Here is a 19,488-nt window from a genome sequence, read left to right on the forward strand (position 1 = left end):
AGCAATCACAGCTGATATTGAGTGGCACTGTCCAGTTAAGTTCCTACCCTGTCTAGTTAATTAGCACTGAATATTGACCCCTTAGCTTTCAATTCTTCAGGGTTAACTTGCCTTCCCTTCCCCTGGGGGAACCTTTAGTGTACCTTAAATATGACTACTCAGGAAGGATCCTGGAAGTGTTAATTTTTTCCCAACTGAGATTTATTGAATGTTATTATAGCAGATTGGTGTCAAGGGAGTAACCCCCTCCTCCCCCGTCTCATGCCCATATTTTCAAAGTCAACTTAGTGTATTGGTTTGTCATTTCCTTTACATATTCCTCCACCTGTGGCAGCGACACCAAATCCTCTAAATGGATCTTCCCCATTTGTTCCTGCTCCAATGTAATTTATTGTTTGTCCCTACTTTGTCCATGCCACTCCCATGCTGCCTGAATTTGTGCCGCTGCTGCGTAGTATCCTTCTACATTTGTAACATAGTAGGTGACGGCAGATAAAGACTTTACAGTCCATCCAATCTGCCCAACAAAATACATATGCATACTTGATTTGGAACCACTAACCCTCCCTGTTGCTTCTTCCTATATAACACCATTTTTGCTACCCAGGTTTTCTCTTTCAGATTCTTCACTTTATTCCTTTCAACGCTTCTCCCTGGATCTCAGTTGAAAGTGATACAAAATAATAAAGCACTCTAGGAAGCAAATTCATCTTCACACTTGCTATCCTACCTAGCCAAGATATATTCATATTATCTCACACCTTCATATTCCTAAACAGTCCCAAACAGATATTTTAATTTCTCAGCAGCCCACCTAAATGGAAAAGTTTCCTGTATTAACTTTTCCTCCTCAATCCTCAGGTAAAGTTTCAAAATCATGCACTTATATTAATCATAATACCCAAGACTGCCCTATATCTCACTACCACTCTAATGGCCTTATCCATTTCTGTCTCTGTTATCTTCTTATCCGTCCAACTCTATTGCTTCTCATCCAGCTTGGACAATGTTATCCCTTTCAATTTTATTATTAAATCATTAAGTTCCACTGGTGTATCATCTTGATATAATTCCTGATAATACGCCTTAAGACACTTTCTAACTTCCTCATCCCTTCAATAAGTGCTACCCTTTTTGTCACACACCTTTAACACTGCACTGTCAACTCTTAGCTTTCAGTTTAATTGTCAACAGCCTGTTGACCTTAATACCTTCCTCAAAATAATGCTGCCACACTATAGCCAAATCATGGCCACTTTTTGACCCACCTCCACCCCCTGTATCTCCCTTCTAACGAGTCTGTAACCTTTCTAGCACCTTACCTAATAGAGTATTTCTGTATTAATCCCTCTTCATTTCTTCCTCATTCTCTTTTCAGATAGCAAAACTTGGCTATCAGTGTTAGTACGTAAGTACATAAGTATTGCCATACTGGGAAAGACCAAAGGTCCATCAAGCCCAGCATCCTGTTTCCAACAGTGGCCAATCCAGGTCACAAATACCTGGCAAGATCCCAAAAAAGTACAAAACATTCTATACTGCTGATCCTAGAAATAGTGGATTTTCCCCAAGCCCATTTAATAATGGTCTATGGAGTTTTCCTTTACGAAGCCGTCCAAACCTTTTTTAAACTCCGCTAAGCTAACCACCTTTACTACATTCTCTGGCAACGAATTCCAGAGTTTAATTACACGTTGAGTGAAGAAATATTTTCTACGATTCGTTTTAAATTTACTACATTGTAGCTTTATCGCATGTCCCCTACTCCTAGTATTTTTGGAAAGCGTAAACAGACGCTTAACATCTACCCGTTCAACTCCACTCATTATTTTATAGACCTCTATCATATCTCCTCTCAGCCGCCTTTTCTCCAAGCTGAAGAGCCCTAGCCGCTTTAGCCTTTCCTCATAGGAAAGTCGTCCCATCCCCTTTATCATTTTCGTCACCCTTCTCTGTACGTGTTTTCATTCCTTCCCAGACCTGATCCATATGAACCTCTCCTGTCTTATTAAAGGTAAAATTCCTCTAGGTCCCCTTGAACCTCCTTGCTTATATTTTCCCTCCTCAGCAAACTTTTATTAAGCCTCCAAAACCTTAGAGGTCTGGAGATCTGCAACTTCTGAATTTGAATCTAGATAGCATCATGATCCGACCACACCACTGGTTCTGCCGTTACCTCCTTTGTTCTCCTCACCAGAGGGGCATCACCAATGTCATATCAATATGGGAATAACTTTTATGGACATGCAAATAATATGTATAGTTCTTCAGTGGAAACTCTAACCACTATAGGAGAGTACAAACTCTAAAAATAATAATCTCTAAACCTAATAAATAGAGTTTATATGTTGAATAAGTTTGGAGGTGTCCCTTTAAATGGGTGAAAACAATTTTTTCACCCCATATACAATCTGAGTCTAACAAATGGAACCTCAAACCTCCTAGCAAGAGGCCATGCCAAATATTGCCAATCTCTTGTATAAATAGGAGTAGGTTAATATCATAGGTTCCGATTTAAGAGAGACAAGAGAGAAAAAGATCCCAACGCAAAAACTCATACAATATGAGAAAACCGTATAGGATAAAAAACTCTTTCTCCCTCCCAAATAATATAAATCAAAAGGACACCAACAAAACCCAAACTACCCAAAACTGGCCCCAGCCTAAACCCGACTACCTAAGGAGCCCTCTAGGGAGACAACTTGCAGTGCAATAAATAATAACAAAATAGTAACAAAAGACCTATCTAAAACCGTATAAATAGTAAGGTCAAAACTACTTAGCTTATTGCTGGAATAACTGCTTCAAAAAGATGAAAGTCAAAATCAAAAAGTCCCCCCGGGTAGGGCTCCGGAGCCTTGAAAATTTGTATAGCGGCGAAAAAACGCCGACCCTCCTTGTGTGATGGCGAAAATATCGCCAACCCTTCTACAAGAGCGCCTTGTTTCGCCAACCTCGTGGCTGCCTCAGGAAGGGCGCTTCACATCCATCTGAAACATTGATACCAATCAACACTGAAAACTAAAGCTCAGTAATATGGAACTCAAAGATGGCATAGGAACTGAATCTCCAGATCATTTTAAATTATATTGAAAAAACGTGTGTAGACGTCATGACGTCATAACGTCCAAGCGTCATGACGCTACATAACCTATTATAATATAAAGAAAGGCAGCAGAAACCACACCTCCCCCACCTTAGCTCATTATTAATAAGCATTCCATTCTATGTTTCTATTTAGTCCATGGGGAGCAACTGTTTTCAATAGATAAATCCAGTGTTGTTCCTTGCGCCACAAAATTGTTCTATTACAGTGGAAAGTGGAGAATTTAAATCTACGGATGGTAAGATTTACAAACTGAGACATAGAACTACGTGTGAATCAAAAAATGTGGTCTATCTTTTCCGGTGTCCCTGTAATTTGCTTTATATAGGGTACACTACTCGCCAGTTTAAAACTAGGGTCATTGAGCATAGGCATTGTATATCCAATGCCAAGATGGAAGCACCTATGACCCGTCATTGTGACCAAGCCCAACATCAGTTCAATCAGTTGCAATGTATGATTATAGATCAAGTTATTATGGGTAAGAGAGGGGGGGATTTAAAAACAATTTTGTGGCGCAAGGAACAACACTGGATTTATCTATTGAAAACAGTTGCTCCCCATGGACTAAATAGAAACATAGAATGGAATGCTTATTAATAATGAGCTAAGGTGGGGGAGGTGTGGTTTCTGCTGCCTTTCTTTATATTATAATAGGTTATGTAGCGTCATGACGCTTGGACGTTATGACGTCATGACGTCTACACACGCTTTTTCAATATAATTTAAAATGATCTGGAGATTCAGTTCCTATGCCATCTTTGAGTTCCATATTACTGAGCTTTAGTTTTCAGTGTTGATTGGTATCAATGTTTCAGATGGTTGTGAAGCGCCCTTCCTGAGGCAGCCACGAGGTTGGCGAAACAAGGCGCTCTTGTAGAAGGGTTGGCGATATTTTCGCCATCACACAAGAAGGGTCGGCGTTTTTTCGCCGCTATACAAATTTTCAAGGCTCCGGAGCCCTACCCGGGGGGACTTTTTGATTTTGACTTTCATCTTTTTGAAGCAGTTATTCCAGCAATAAGCTAAGTAGTTTTGACCTTACTATTTATACGGTTTTAGATAGGTCTTTTGTTACTATTTTGTTATTATTTATTGCACTGCAAGTTGTCTCCCTAGAGGGCTCCTTAGGTAGTCGGGTTTAGGCTGGGGCCAGTTTTGGGTAGTTTGGGTTTTGTTGGTGTCCTTTTGATTTATATTATTTGGGAGGGAGAAAGAGTTTTTTATCCTATACGGTTTTCTCATATTGTATGAGTTTTTGCGTTGGGATCTTTTTCTCTCTTGTCTCTCTTAAATCGGAACCTATGATATTAACCTACTCCTATTTATACAAGAGATTGGCAATATTTGGCATGGCCTCTTGCTAGGAGGTTTGAGGTTCCATTTGTTAGACTCAGATTGTATATGGGGTGAAAAAATTGTTTTCACCCATTTAAAGGGACACCTCCAAACTTATTCAACATATAAACTCTATTTATTAGTTCTTCAGTGGGAAATATTTCTATATCATTTTGCCACATTTTCTTAGTCTTAGACTGCATTTCTTGAGGATCTTGTCTCTTTCCATGTGATTCACAGAGTAATCCCAATGTTCTCTGTTCATTCTTCTTGTGATGTATCCATCCTGTGATTCATTGTTAAGCTTAAAGTCTCCACATCAAATCACTGATCCCATCCCCCGCCCACTTCTTCTACCCTATATAAGTCCCTACCAATGTCAGCGACATCTCATTGACAAGTCATTTTAATGATATGGGCCCATCTTATCTTTTTCAACCTTCCTTACCTCCACTTTACATTCTCTTGAATTCAAGATGGCCACACACCCTTGCTATGGTCTAGGCTGCCATAAATCTGTGCAGGTATCTTTTATTCTGAAGAAGGCACTCGTGTTTGCACTTCAAGTACTTTTCCTGAAGTTAAAAAATGTCTGCTTTCCTGTTTTCGCTTCCCAAATTACTCTTTAACCCTCTTTCTCAGCCCTTTCACATTCAATGCATGATAGTCAATTGCTTCCCTATAAGGATATACACCCTCTTCTCTCTCCCCCCAACCAGCATTGTTCCTTTAAGGACCTTCTCTTATTTCGATGATCAAGTCCTTTTCCTCCCCCCTCATAATGCTCCCCATTATTATATTTATTCTAGGACTCACCTGGGGAAAAAATCCGTAATCCACAAGTTCACTTACCTACACATCATCTCCTTACTCCACAATTGGCAGTACTTTTACTTGTACGAGTTACATTTTTTTTTGCCATACTTTTTACTTGTAACTTGTTACAAGTAAGTTGTACTTTTGTATTTAATAATAAAGTAACAATTTAGAAAGTATTAAAAAATATATGTTTTCCATACCTCTGCTTCTCTCCCTCTATAGGCAGTGTCAGACCTGGCTTGCAGCTGAGTGGCCCAAACGTTTGGTCCCAGAAACAACTGAGCTGGAACCAGAAGTCTGGGCCCAATTAGATGCAAACCAGTGTCTGGCATCACTTGGAAATCCTACTCCCATCTTCACCCCCTGAGTATGAAATAATAATAAAATAAAATTGATAAAATGAAGTGTACTATCAGCCTCTCAGTCCTCTGAGATGGCTCCTGCTCCCACCTCCTCCTAATTTAGCAACAGACTAGTGTGGCTGCACTGATTGAAGCAAGGAGGACTCAGAGGAAGTGATACTTTTGCGCTGAAGTCGTCACATGTGCTGTTGTGTTCAGCGAAGTCCTGCTCATGCAGCCTGACCAAGTTTCCCATAACTCCTCCATTAGTGTTGCTCACTTATCTCCAGCTGCCAGGGCTGCAGGACCTGTGCAGCTTCTTGGCAGAGATGGGCTAGCACTCAGAGCTGGTGTTACACAGGGGTGATGGTCTGTTACACAGGGGCAATGGGCCCCACAGCGGCCTTGGCATCTCCCTCCCTCTCCTTGCTATTGCAGTCTCCTCGCCTGTTTAGAGAGCTGCACAGGAGCAGGGGGAATGCCCGGCGATCTAAGCTTTGCCTTTCCTCCCTCGAGCCGCAGGGTGCCCTCCCGAAACATACCTCCAGCCACCCTGATGGTCTAGTGGATTCTTCAGGGCAGGAAAGATCCTCCGTCTTTCCTGCCAGCTGCCACTGACCCTCTTACTGCCGCATTGCTTTTTAAAAATGGCTGCCGAGACTTCCAGCGGCAGCCTCGCAAGACTTGCTGGCTTTTTTCATCATTGTTGAACCCTCTATTAGGATTCCCTAAATGTCCTGTTTCAATAGTATCCTTCAAGGATACTCCACACCAAACCATGTGCTCCTGGGTGACTGTCTGCTTTCCCCCTCCCATTTTAGTTTAAAAGCCGCTCCATCTCCTTTTTAAATGTTAGTGCCAACAGCCTGGTTCCATCCCGGTTTAGGTGGAATCCATCCTTTCAGAATAGGTCCTACCTTTCCCAAAATGTTGCCCAGTTCCTGAAAAATCTAAATCTTTCATTGAGACGTTGGAGTTCTGCCTGCCTCGTGGGTCCTACGTGTGGAACTGGGAGCATTTCCAAAAATGCTATCCTGGGGGATCTGTATTTCAACTTTCTACCTAAGAACATAAATTTGGCTTCCAGACCCTCCTTCCCACGTTTTGTATGTCATTGGTAGCTACATGTACCAAGGTGTCTGGCTCCTCTGCCACCTTTGCACCAGGCAGGTTGACTTTGTCTTGCAGACTCAGGAATGACTGATAAAAGTGGGGGAGGCTACAGAACTTTGCCTGGAGAAGGCCCAAGCAGGGCAAACCTGAGTACACAGCCTATCCACAGTGCAGGGAGGAGTGGCCTAATGGTTAGCTAAGCGGGCTTTGATCCTGGCAACCTGGGTTCAATTCCCACTGCAGCTGCTTGTGATCTTGGGCAAGTCACTTAACCCTCCATTGCTCCAGGTACAAAAACTTTGTGAGCCCTCTAGGGACAGAGAAACTACTTGCATATATTGTTGTACAGTGCTGCATACATCTAGTAGCGCTATAGAAATAATTAGTAGTAGTCCAGAGGATTTTCCAACCTGGAGATGGGGTTCTGGTCCTCCCACCTTCATCTGAAAATAAGTTGCTATGGCAGGGACCTTACAAAGTGGTTGAAAAAATAGGACTTATTTTGATTTGTCTGTATCACTTAGCCCATATTTGTATTAATTTTACAGATCCCTGATGCAGGCACAATTGCCGAAACATAGCTCATGTTGGATCAGAAAATAAATATCTGTTTGCTATCCTCAGTTCTTAAGGCCCCTGGTACTTAATTTATTGCAAATTATAAAGTTGCCCAACCTGATAAACAAACCATGGCTAAAATCTTCCATGTTAATTTGCTTAAGAAATGGATTCCCAAGAATACAGGTCTGACCCAGGGTGTTGAGTTTGGACTTGAAGTCCCATCATAGTCCAAACACCTTCAAGTTCCCTTTGAGGACCAGCTCTCAGCCACCCAGAAAGCAGATTTGGAGCAAGTGGTTCATCAGTATGGATATAATATCCAACATCTCTGGACGAATAAATTTCGTATACCACGATATCATCATGGATTCTGGAGGGGGTAGTCCAACAGCATCCTTACCAAATTATGGAGGCTTGGCTACAGACTGTGGCTAAGGAAGTAGAAGTGTTGAACTTGGTGTCATCAAAAAATCTTCTAACATAACACTGGTTCCCAAGTCAGATGGGAAATAGCTGTGCTTAAAAAAATAGTAAATGAAATACACTTCTTCAGTAATTGCTTATTTATATTAAAGTACAATAAGGTTGACATCTGGTTGGGTCATGGAGCGGTAAGGCAGCAAGACTTTGCTGCTCCTGATAGCCCCCTGCATATTTTTACTCAGTAACGGTTTTCCTTCCTACTTTTTTCCTTGAAAATAATCCAAAGAAGTGAACGCTACTCAGTGGGCTGAGAGATTTTATTTGGCAAACGGATGGCATCTATATCGCTGAAGAAGGAAAGGGAGAATTGCTAGAGCGGCTTAGTAAAAGAGGCACTGTACTGCTGAAAATTCCAACCCACTCAGCATGGTTTAATTGGGCAGAAACCTATTCTGGCTGTTTAAACCCTTTTGAATATCAGGCCCATTGTGTTTATCAGCAGCTACAATATGTGAATAAAACGTACAAATGTAATAATTTAATGATATGGAGGTAATTTTATAATTCCCTGCATTAGGAAAGAGTACGTGCATATTTTCCGCAATGCAGACTTTTCCAAATTGTCAAAAAGGAATCGTGCTTTTATTTTGCAAATATCCCAGAAAAGCTATGCAAACACATTTAACCTTTGCTATTGATGCATATAATTTTTTCCATGAGAAATTAAATAGATATATTGGAATTTTCAAAAGCATGCAAGAACAAGCAAACTTCTGCCCAACCCCAGTCCCAAGAATGCTTCCGCTTACTGTGGGTATAAGTATGCTCATACGGGCTATACACACATATTTAGCTATATATTGAGTGGTACACTAAGCCCTTTTCTGCAGATAAAGCACCATTTTACTCACAGAAATAGTTTTGCAAATTATTCTTTTAGGGCCCTATTTACTAAGATGCGTTAATGTTTTTAACACACCTACAATTAGCCGATAAGGATATTGTAGGCGCGTACAAGTTTTAACACATGTAAAAAATGCTAACAAGCCTATAACGCAGTTTAGTAAACCAGGCCCTTAAAGTTCAATTTTATTCAAAATCATCTTGTTAGAAACAAAAACTGGAATTGCTACTGCAGCTCTGTAAAAGGAGCCCTGTAAATGTAAGCAAATTCAAACTTTTTTTTTTAAGTTTCTGAACCTTTTTTCTGTAGTTCACTTTAGCTAAGGGGATAACATATAGCAAATTCTTTTAAAAATTCCTGTCTTTCAGAAATGATTTTCACTGTCTACCTCTTGCAAATATTTTTTTAAAAGAAAGAGTTAGGAGCCCTTTTACCAAGCTGCGGTAACCACTAATGGGTGCTTACTGTAGCAAAAAAATGGCTTATGATGGGGCACGCTCAGGTGACCTGTGGTAATTTTTGGATATGTGTGCTCAATCCCCGTGCTGAAAAAATAATTTATTTTTTAGTGCTGGGGGCAGGTCTTGGGGTGGTGAGTGGGTGTGTTCTGCACTAATCGATTAGCGTCATTATACCCCAGCGGTAAAAAATAGCCTTTTAGCACATGGTAATGACCCATGTAAGGGCATTCTAAGACTACTTTTTTCCGCTGTTTGGTTAAAGGGCCCCTTAACATTATTATGGTCATAACTAAAAAATCAAGTGGATAGGTAGAATGATTGCAAATGAATGTACATATGGAGGGTGATTTCATAGCAGGGCACCTGGTTTAAGAAGGTAAGTAGGCAGCTACTTAGGTGCTGTTTTATAAAGACAAGTGGGCACTTGGTTATCTTTGTAAAATACTAACTTAGGTGACAGAAATCTATATAATCTATGCACATATTTACAAACTCTACTCATGCTTCACCCAAACTCCTCCCCTATACACACCTACCAGCACAGTACGCACCATCATGTCATGACATGTACTTTTATGCTGGTTGGTATTTTATAAGAGGCCATTTAGGCATGTATGTGGCCACATGCATGCAAAAAAATGACTTTATAAAATTATCTCCAGCATGTCCTGGTACCTTTTTATCACTTAAGGAACTACTGTGCTACTGTAAGGCTGTGTGCAATAAAAACAATAAGCCACTAACTCATTGACAGAATTAAAAAAACTATCTACCTCTATAAGGGCCCTACCTACAAAGCTGTGTTAGCGTTTTTAGTGCGCGCTAAACGCTAGAGTCACCCATTTGTTCCTATGGGTGACTTAGCGTTTAGAGCATGCTAATCGTTAGCACGCAATAAAAATGTTAACACGCCCTTAGTGCTGCTTAGTGAACAGGACCCTAAGTTATTTCATTATATAATTTAATGATAGTTTTTTAGTGGTACAAGTGAAAATAGCAAAATTAGCAATCAGTATTTAATAGGATTGTCAAATACTATTATAACCTTTAGGTTTAATTAATTTCAATAATTCATGTGGATATTTCTTTTAATTAAATTTTATACAGAATTTTGTGAATATAAAAATTTTCCAGAATTTTTGTAAAATGAAAATTTTACTCTTAAGGCATTTTAATTTATTTTATTGCTTGTCGGTATTGTTATTTAGTTGCAATATGTGTAATTTGTTTTATACAGAAGGTTGCATTGATTCATACAGTGAAGAATCTGATTCTGATTTATCTGATGTGCCAGAGCTGGACTCCGATATAGAACAGGAAACACAAATCAGTTATGATCGCCAGGTCAGTAAGAAGTTCTCTGATTGATACAGAATGTAACCTTCTAAAATTAAGTACTATATTTGGAAGAAAAATACAAAATCTAAATGTAAAATCTATGTGCACTGACTTTACATATCCTATCCAAAAGATAGTGATAAATGTGCATGACCCAATGTAGATCTTAAGTATTATAGAGGACAAGAGCCATAGGTATAAGAAGAGAGAAGAGAAACAAAGAAAAAGCATGTGGATGTACCCTGAAACCTTAGCAATAAGGAGAAATAATCTTTGAGATTTACAAAAGTCTAAAAAAAGAGTTAAAGATGTTACCCATTTAAGAAAACCATTAGGGTACCAGAGGAAATGTGCCAAAACTGCCAGAGCAATTGGAAAAAGTTAACAAGTAAAATACCTTTGATAGATATGTAATACAAGAGGACAAAGGCAGGGAGAATGAAGAAACAAGGTAGATCAAACCAGTGGGAGCAGCACTTGAAAAAGAGGCTAGGAATCAGAGAGAAGAGAAAAGGCAGGCAAATGATCAGGAGAAGGAGATAGAGAAGTTGACGGTTGACCTCCTGATATACATGGAGATGGGTATGTATGCTGGGGTACTGGGGTCTGAGAAGAAAAGGTTGCCTAAATTAATCCTGATGCTCAAAATATGAAACATTAGAAGTGGAATCAACCAGGCCATAGTCTACCTAAAAAGAACCATCTATTTAGATCACATACATTGGAGCAAAAATCATTAATAAGTAAATTCTACCAACAAGGATAGAAAAAAAGATGATAGATAAAATCTCTCCTTGGAAAAAATATATTGAAGGAAAAATATAATCACTGCATGCAGAGGATCAAGATCAACAAAGATAATAAGAGAAATGCAAAACATTAAGCTGAAACATGTTGCACTAACAACATTAACTCATAACAAAATGAAAGTAGCAGCAGAAGCATAAAAATGTGGCAATAACAGCAATATAAAAAAACGGTGCAATTTTACAACTGGTCACCCCTTTTTTAGGTGTTGCAGTGCTGTGTAGTGAGAGCCTATTCTGTAATGACATCTGGGTGCTCTGACAGTTGCAAGCTTGCAGTTACACCAGTCATAGACCTGGCATAACTGCAGTCATATAAATTTCGGCAAGAGCACATTCTGTAAAGTTCATGCATAAGTGGCAGCTCTGTCCTTGTCCCTCCTATGCTCTGCCCATGTGACCTCCCCCTTGCATTTAGACTATTAACATAAGAGTAGCCATACTGGGTCAGACCAATGGTCCATCTAGCCCAGTATCCTGTTTCCAGCTGTTGCCAAGCCAGGTCACAAGTACCTGGCAGAAACCCAAATCATGGCAACATTCCATGCTACCAGTCCCAGGGCAAGCAGTTGCTTCCCCATATCTGTCTCAATAGCAGACTATGGACTTTTCCTCCAGGAGCTTTTCCATACCCAGATACGCTAACCGCTGTTACGACATCCTCTGAACTTTGCCGGAGGATGTAGTAGTAGTGGTTAGCGTATCTTGTCAAATAATGGCATTCCTTTTCTTTTTCTTATTACTGTAGTTTTGTAAACTGCTCTACTCTGCCTTGGAAGCTAGAGTGGTCTAGTAAGCCTGAATAAACTATAACTATAAGAGCCATTCGGCTAAGGAAAGTCCCTATGATGTAAGGAGCAGATTCCCAAGCGAAAATCATTGTGGGCAGCCTGAGGGAAGGCAAATAAAGCTGCAGGAGTAAGGTGGAGCAAGAGAGCACTGTAGGGGAAAGGAGACAGCGAGACAGTGGAGCCAGCAAGTACTTCAGGGGAAATTAGAGAGTACAGCAGCCGGATTCCTGGGCATGCACAGAAAATGATCACTTACGAGAGACTGTTCTGCGCATGTGCTAGGTGCTTTCCCTACTGAGCTGCTTGCTAAATTTACGTGAATCTTATTTGCATGCGATTTCCTTTGTGTACCACTCACTATTATAAAATCGGTAACTTCTAGCATGGATCTGAACGGATACAGTTTTTAATGGGGACTTTGGAGCATCGGCACCTCTGTTAGGAGCAGAGGGTGTGAACTCACTCTGGGACAAGTCATCCCAGGAAGGAATATAGTCCCTGCAGGGCTCTATAAGGGTTGTTTTCAGCAAAGTTTCTCACCCTGAGTTAAAGATTCATCCGTCTTTAGAACACTCCATGAACTGCATAGGAGTGGAGAACTAATATCCCTATTCTCTGAGGACAAGCAAGCCATATTCTCACATGTGGGTGACTTCATCCACGTCACCCAGTTTGGATAAACACGAGCAGTGTCCCCACGACACATGTGCGAGTGCTTTTCCGCCCACTACGAGAGCACAGGACCATCAGTACAATACTATAGTATACTAAAAAAAAAAATGAGACAACTCTAAAGGGAGGTGGGGAGGGTATGTGAGAATGAATGGCCCGCTGTCCTGAGAGAACACCCGCCACAGGCAAGCATCCTTGCTTTCTCTGAGGACAAGCAGGCCATATTCTCACATGTGGGAATCTCTAGCTACCAGGCTCACCGAAAACAAACACCATTGGTCAATTGGACCTTGCAACAGCGAGAGAAAAGTAGTAATTAACCTGAAGCTGTATACAACTGTGTGAGAGTGCAGCCTGAAACAGAACAAAATACATCTAGGTGGGCTCCTGACGCAGCCATGGCTTTGTCATTGTGAGCCTTGACATGACCCTCAAGAGTCGGCCCAACCTGGGCATAAGTGAATGAAATGCAATCTCCCAGCCAATTGGAGATTGTTTGTTTCCCGATGGCAATCCCCATCCTGTTGGGATCACATGAAACAAAAAGCTGGGTGGACTGTGTAGTACCTAGACAAGTAAAAGACCAATCCCCATCCTGTTGGGATCACATGAAACAAAAAGCTGGGTGGACTGTGTAGTACCTAGACAAGTAAAAGACCAATGCTCACAGGGTGTGCAGTGTGCTTTCACCAGGGTGGGCATGAGGTTTGGGAAAGAATGCTGGAAGAACAATCGGCTGGTTCAGATAGAACTCCGACACAACCTTATCAAGGAACTTAGGGTGCATTAGGAGAACTACTCTGTTATGATGAAATTTAGTGTAAGGTGGTTCCGCTTCTAGGGCCTGAAGCTCACTTACCCTGCAAGCTGAAGTAACAGCCACCAAGAACAGGACCTTCCAGGTCAAGTACTTTAGGTGACAGGAATCCAGCGCTTTCTTCCATGATTCTTTGGACTGCAACTCCAGAAGAAGAGGGAACCAGATTTGCCTGAGCCAATATGGAGCAATCAGGATCATGGTTCCTTGGTCTTGCTTGAGTTTTATCAAAGTCTTCCCTACAAAAGGGATGGGAGGATACGCATACAGAAGACTCATCCCCCAATGAAGGAGAAAGGCATTTGACACTAGTCTGTCAGGGGCCTGGAACAGAACTGAGGGACTTTGTGATTGAGTTGAGTGGCTAAGAAATCTACTAAGGAGGTACCCCACACTCAGAAAATCTTGCGGGCAACACCTATGTTGAGGGACCACTCATGCAGTTGCATGACCCTGCTCAGTCTGTCAGCCAGGCTATTGGATGTGCCCACCAGGTAAGTGTCCTTGAATTATCCTATGCTGGATTGCCTACTACCATGTCTGGATGGTACATGTGATCCGGTACTCTCCTGCTGTTGGTGTAGTACATTGCAACCTGATTGGCTGGACATATGACATAAAGCCTTTAGAGACTTCCAGATTGCCTCTAGCTCCAGGAGGTTGATCTGAAGGTCTGATTCCTGAGCTGACCAAGCACCCTGGGTATGAAGCCCATCTACATGAGCCCCCCACCCCAGGTGGGATGCATCCATTATCAGTACCTTCTGAGGCTAAGGAATTTGGAATGGAAGTCCCACAGTCAAATTGGCCTGAATTGTCCACCAAAGAAGAGATTGAATTAACTCTGGTGTTGCTCGAATGACATCCACTAGGTTCCCTGAGGCTTGACACCACAAAGCTCTTAAAACACATTTGTTTTCATTTCAGTTTCAGTGATTTTGATTTATATTAATTTAAACTAGAGATGTTAAGACAGTGTATTATGTTTTTGAACCTGTGTGGGATTTTTCTTTTATTTACTTTGTAATCCACTTTGCACTACAAGGTTAAAAGCAGAATAGAAATAGCCTAATACAATACAATAAGAGACTGCTGAGGAAATAAAAAAAAACATGATTTAAAAGGCAATGTTTTATTGTGGATCAGGAACTGGTTAATGGATAGAAAGCAGATGTCAGAATTACCTAACCTGAAAGTTAGCCTAACTGAGGCCCAGATGCACAAAACTTTAACTACCCTTTAACGAAGAAATTTTCAACCGTAGTATGCATTAAAGGCCATTTTCCGATGACGCTAGTAGCTAACGAAAACGGAATGCAAACGAGTCACTTCCAATTGAAATGTGAACAATTCGCAATGCACTAACTATACCAACGATTACAACGAATCATTTACTGTGATATATTTAACGTGAAGTCAGACCTGTTGTTAAGGCCTGAGCTGTCATACAGACACTGCTCCCCGCTTCTCCCTGCAGCATAAAAATCCAAGCTGGCATGTTTGAAAATAAAAAAAACCCCACAAAAACACATGGCTCCCCGCTTCCCCCTGCATAAAATTGAAAAAAAACCACAAAAAGCAAAAAAGGATCGGGAAGGGGAAAAGGCGTTCATTAGGAGCGTCCTGTATGGACGCCCTTGCCCCCCCCCCCCCCCCCCACGCCCGAGGTCGACTCTGCTCCCCGCTTCCCCCTGTATTAAATAAAAAAAAAATCAAAAGAAAACTCAAAACTGTAGCAGCCATGGCCCCCCTCCCTTCCTCTCTCTCTATTTCTCCTTCTCCCACAGCTCCGCCTCCTGCCATCCTCCGCCCCCGTGCCCCGCCCCCTGAGGTCGTCGCCGCCGCTCCCCCCTCCACCGGACCCCCCTCCGCCTTACCGGGCCCGCGCAGCGCCTCTCACCTTTGTGTGAAGGCGCTGCACGGGCAAGAACAGCTGATCGGCGATCAGTGATGCCTCCTCCGATGTCCCTCCGTTCTTCCTGGGCCTGCAGCTCTTCCCCCATCCACACAGATCCGTGTATAATTAGGGAAAAGAGCCATAAGTGCCCCCCCCCCCAACACATACACACATCTGATTTGTTCGTACAGTATATGCAGAATATGGCTACAAGATTGAATTTTAGTAGAGGACAATTTGACAGTTACTCCTCTTATGTTGGAACTTCACTGGCTGCTGGTCTAGCAACGAATTACATTTAAAATGGCTTGTTTAGTTTTTAAAGCAGTTCATGGCCAGAATTCTTGCTTGAGATTCCCTTCTCTGGTCGTAGCCCTTGCTTCTCCCGCACCTTTTGAATAGGTTACCCTGCTTCTAAAAGTATACGTTTTAAATCTATTCTTGAATACTCTTTTTATTTATTTATTTATTTATTTATTTATTTATTTATAAGTTTACAGTATATTACAAGACAATGTTAACACATCGAAATGTATAGATTTGAAATATAATTACACATATTTATATAAGAGAAACAATCATAATTATTTGTCCACAACAAATGGGGCCAAGATGAGGAAATCTAATTTTAAGACAAGAAATAATTATATAAAAAAAAATAAACTGGAAGAACATCAAGACTCTGCAGCCTAGACAGTACACCTAAGTTGGCGAGGTCATCACAGGAGTATCACGTATACCTTCCTTAGCAATAATGAAATCTCTTATTTTCACAGGACAAAAAAAAAGATAATTAACCTTATTTAAAGATATCAAACATCTACATGGGTATCTAAGCACAAAAGTTCCACCCAGTGAAAGGACTCTTGGCTTAAGTGCCAATATCTCCCTTCTCCTGGACTGTTCCTTTAGCAAAATCCGGGAAAATACGAACTTTCTCGCCCATAAAATTAATATTCATTTTTCTGAAATAAGACCTCAAGATAGAACTTTTATCAGAGTCCAAAGCAAATGTCACAAGCAATGTAGCTCGGTCTGAAATTTCAGACCGCTCTAGAAAATCAGTCAGATTACCTTGAGGAGTTTCTGGTTCAATAGTAGTAACTGGGGATTTTTTGATATACTGCGTTTTAGTCACCATAGGGTGACTTTCGACAGGAATATCCAGAACTTCCAAAAAGTATTTTTTCAATAGTTCAGTTGATGTTATAAATGCAGAAGTAGGAAAATTAAGTATTCGAAGATTATTTCTTCTATTCTGGTTTTCTATATACTCCAATTTCCTAGCTTGGATTTTGTTCTCTTTTATAGTAGCCACCACTGTTGTTTGAATAGACTGTAATCTAGAATCAACATTTGAAAATTTATCTTGATACATATCCAGTCTAGTGGTATGCTGCTCAGATTTTTCCTTCAATTGTCTTATTTCAGTCTGAGTGGCATATTCAGCCCCTGTATGGCCTCCCATATCACATCCATAGTGATTACTGCAGGTTTCTCGACACCACCTCCTCCTAACCCAGAAAACAACGTTTCATGGGTTAAGGCTAGGGGAAAATATCCCCCTGACGCTGTATTTGTACCTGGAGTAGAGGCCTGGACCGGACCTCCTACCGCCGATGTCCTCACCGGACGCCTGTTCCAGCAGCGCTACCTCCCGTCTGCCTCTGCTTCCAGGTTGTGGCGGGGTCAGTCCTGCAAGAGGGCTAAGAGTAGCGCCCTCGGTACTGTGCTCCGTAGCTGCCACTTCGGAGATTCTAGAGGCAGTTTCTATCGGTCCCGGTGGACGGATTCCAAATGCTTCCAGCGTGGGTTGCACCAAGGCGGGACCAGAAACAGCGCTCGAGGAGGTAGGAGCCACTGTTTTGCCTTTCCTCTTCCCCATTTCTCACGGGGAGTGCTCCTTGGGGTAAACTCAAGACAGGAAATCACCAGAGCTCTCGTTCACACATCCAGTGCAGCGGCCATCTTGGCCTATTCTTGAATACTCTTTTCCATTTCAGGCGGCAAGAATTTGGAATACATGTCCTCGAGTACTAAACTGCTTACCTTCATATCTATCCTTTAGAAAGGTTTTGAAAACTTTTCTTATTTGAAAATTAACACTCTGCTCTCCTCTGAAGCCAATTTCCCGGTTCTGTAAACAACTTAAAGCTGCCCCGGTCCCCCTCCCTTCCTCTGTTTCCCCCAGCCGGGGGCGGGCCCAGGTCTCTCTGCTGAGCTAAAGAGGATCACAGTGAAAGAGGTCTTTTGTTAGAAAGGGGGGTTTATGAAGGACGTCCTTTTTGGAGTCTTGAGGAGGACGTCTTCAACTGCACTCTCCTGCTAGGATCACAGAGCTAAACGCTCGCACGTCCCGATCCCCCCCCCATCGCACGCCCCCGTCTGACGTAAGTAACCTACGAAGGTTTAATACGTAGGTTGCTTATGTCAGACGGGGGTGTGCCCAGGTCAGGGAAAGAGAGACGTCCTGAAGACTCGCGTCGATAGCTGTTCTTCTTACCCGTGCAGCGCCTTCACACAGAGGTGAGAGGCGCTGCACGGGCCTGGTAAGGCGGAGGGGGGGCCTGGTGGATGGGGGAGCGGTGGCGACGACCTCAGGGGGACGTGGCACCGGGGCGGAGGATGGCGGGAGGCGGAGCTGTGGGAGAAACAGAGAGAGAGGAAAGGAGGGGGGCCGGGGCTGCTACAGTTTTGATTTTTGTTTTAATTTTTTATTTAATACAGGGAGAAGCGGGGAGCAGTGGCAACCTCGGGCGGGGGGGAGGCACTCATGACGAGTGCCTTTGCCCCCTCCCAATCCTTTTTTGCTTTATGCAGGGGGAAGCGGGGAGCCACGTGTTTGTGTTTTGTGTTTTTTTTTGTTTTGTTTTGACGTTTGTGGCATGCGCAGAGCAGCCAGCATAACGCTTGGCTGCTCTGCGCATGTTTTAGGGGCCGATTACCGATGGGGATTACGAATCTGTAATGCATTGTACTATACAATACCGCACCGAACATGTGCGACTTGTTTTTTTTGGTGCATTCTTCGTTTTTTGAAATTCGGTAAGCACTTTTTACGTTTTAGATTTTTTTACGTTTGGTTGATGCATCTGGGCCTGAGGCTTCAGTGCCTACTCACAGTGTGAGCCAAAGGCCTCTAGTCTGGAAGAGAGTGCAAGCAGCTCTGATATTCTTCCCCCTCCCCCCTTCCTAGTCTGAACCCTGGGAATGTCAGTGTAATTATACTGGATTGGGCATAGTTTGCATGCTTTAACACCTGTATTTCTGAGCAATAAAAGAGACCAGAACCAATGCCCAGGAGAACAATAGAAAATATACCACTGTTTCTGTAAACTGTGCCTTCACAGGAATTCACACCTCCTTGGTAATCAGGAGACACAGGATCAAACAAATCAAATTATATCACAGGTGCTGGGAAAAGAATTCAGATATTTAAACCCAGAGAGGGAGAAAGAGAAATGACACATCCACATACCTTCACACCCACATCCACACACCCCCCTCCTACCTGCAGCCATTACACACACATCCCCCCTCCTCAGCCATGACAGAAGGACAGACACTCATTAACTGACACACACACACACAGAATCAGAGGGACACACAGACTCAGACACACAGAAACAGCTGCAATACCTTTCTGTCTTAAGTGCTGTAAGCCTATTTCTAGATAAAATACGTTTTCCAAGCCACACTTGTGTGTTGTATTATTGTGCCACAAAATCCAGTGGCCGTAGGAACTGGACCTGGGACAGAGAAAGGAACCCAGAATCAGACCAAAGCCAAACTGACATCTGACCTCTGGGGACCATAACGCACCCCCCCCCCCCCCAACTAAATATTGCCATCATTATTTAATTGGGTATACTACATCTTTATTAAAATTGAAAACACTGGTGTGTTTGTCATTCATTGTACAGCTATTTGCAATGACAGTCTTCACAGAACTGCATTTCAGTTTTTCTTACTATATTTTATGCCTTGGAGTATTCAAGAAAAATTGTCCAGAGAAAAGGTCAAAAGAAGGAAACCTGACAATGAGTGAAGACACAGCAGAGCTGATGGATAAACCAAACAGTGTTTAATAGTCTTGGCATC

General features: G+C 42.1%; 1 protein-coding gene across 1 annotated transcript in view; it reads left to right on the plus strand.

Moving 5' to 3' along the window:
- The window catches only part of EML6 (EMAP like 6), a 744,128-nt gene that overhangs the window by 194,021 nt on the left and 530,619 nt on the right, over positions 1–19,488 (plus strand). The window contains 1 exon segment of the mRNA XM_030195849.1: positions 10,304–10,410. Within this exon segment, the coding sequence (XP_030051709.1) occupies positions 10,304–10,410 (107 nt within the window).

The sequence above is a fragment of the Microcaecilia unicolor genome, chromosome 3 (genome assembly GCF_901765095.1).
Source record: "Microcaecilia unicolor chromosome 3, aMicUni1.1, whole genome shotgun sequence".
NCBI lineage: Eukaryota > Metazoa > Chordata > Amphibia > Gymnophiona > Siphonopidae > Microcaecilia > Microcaecilia unicolor.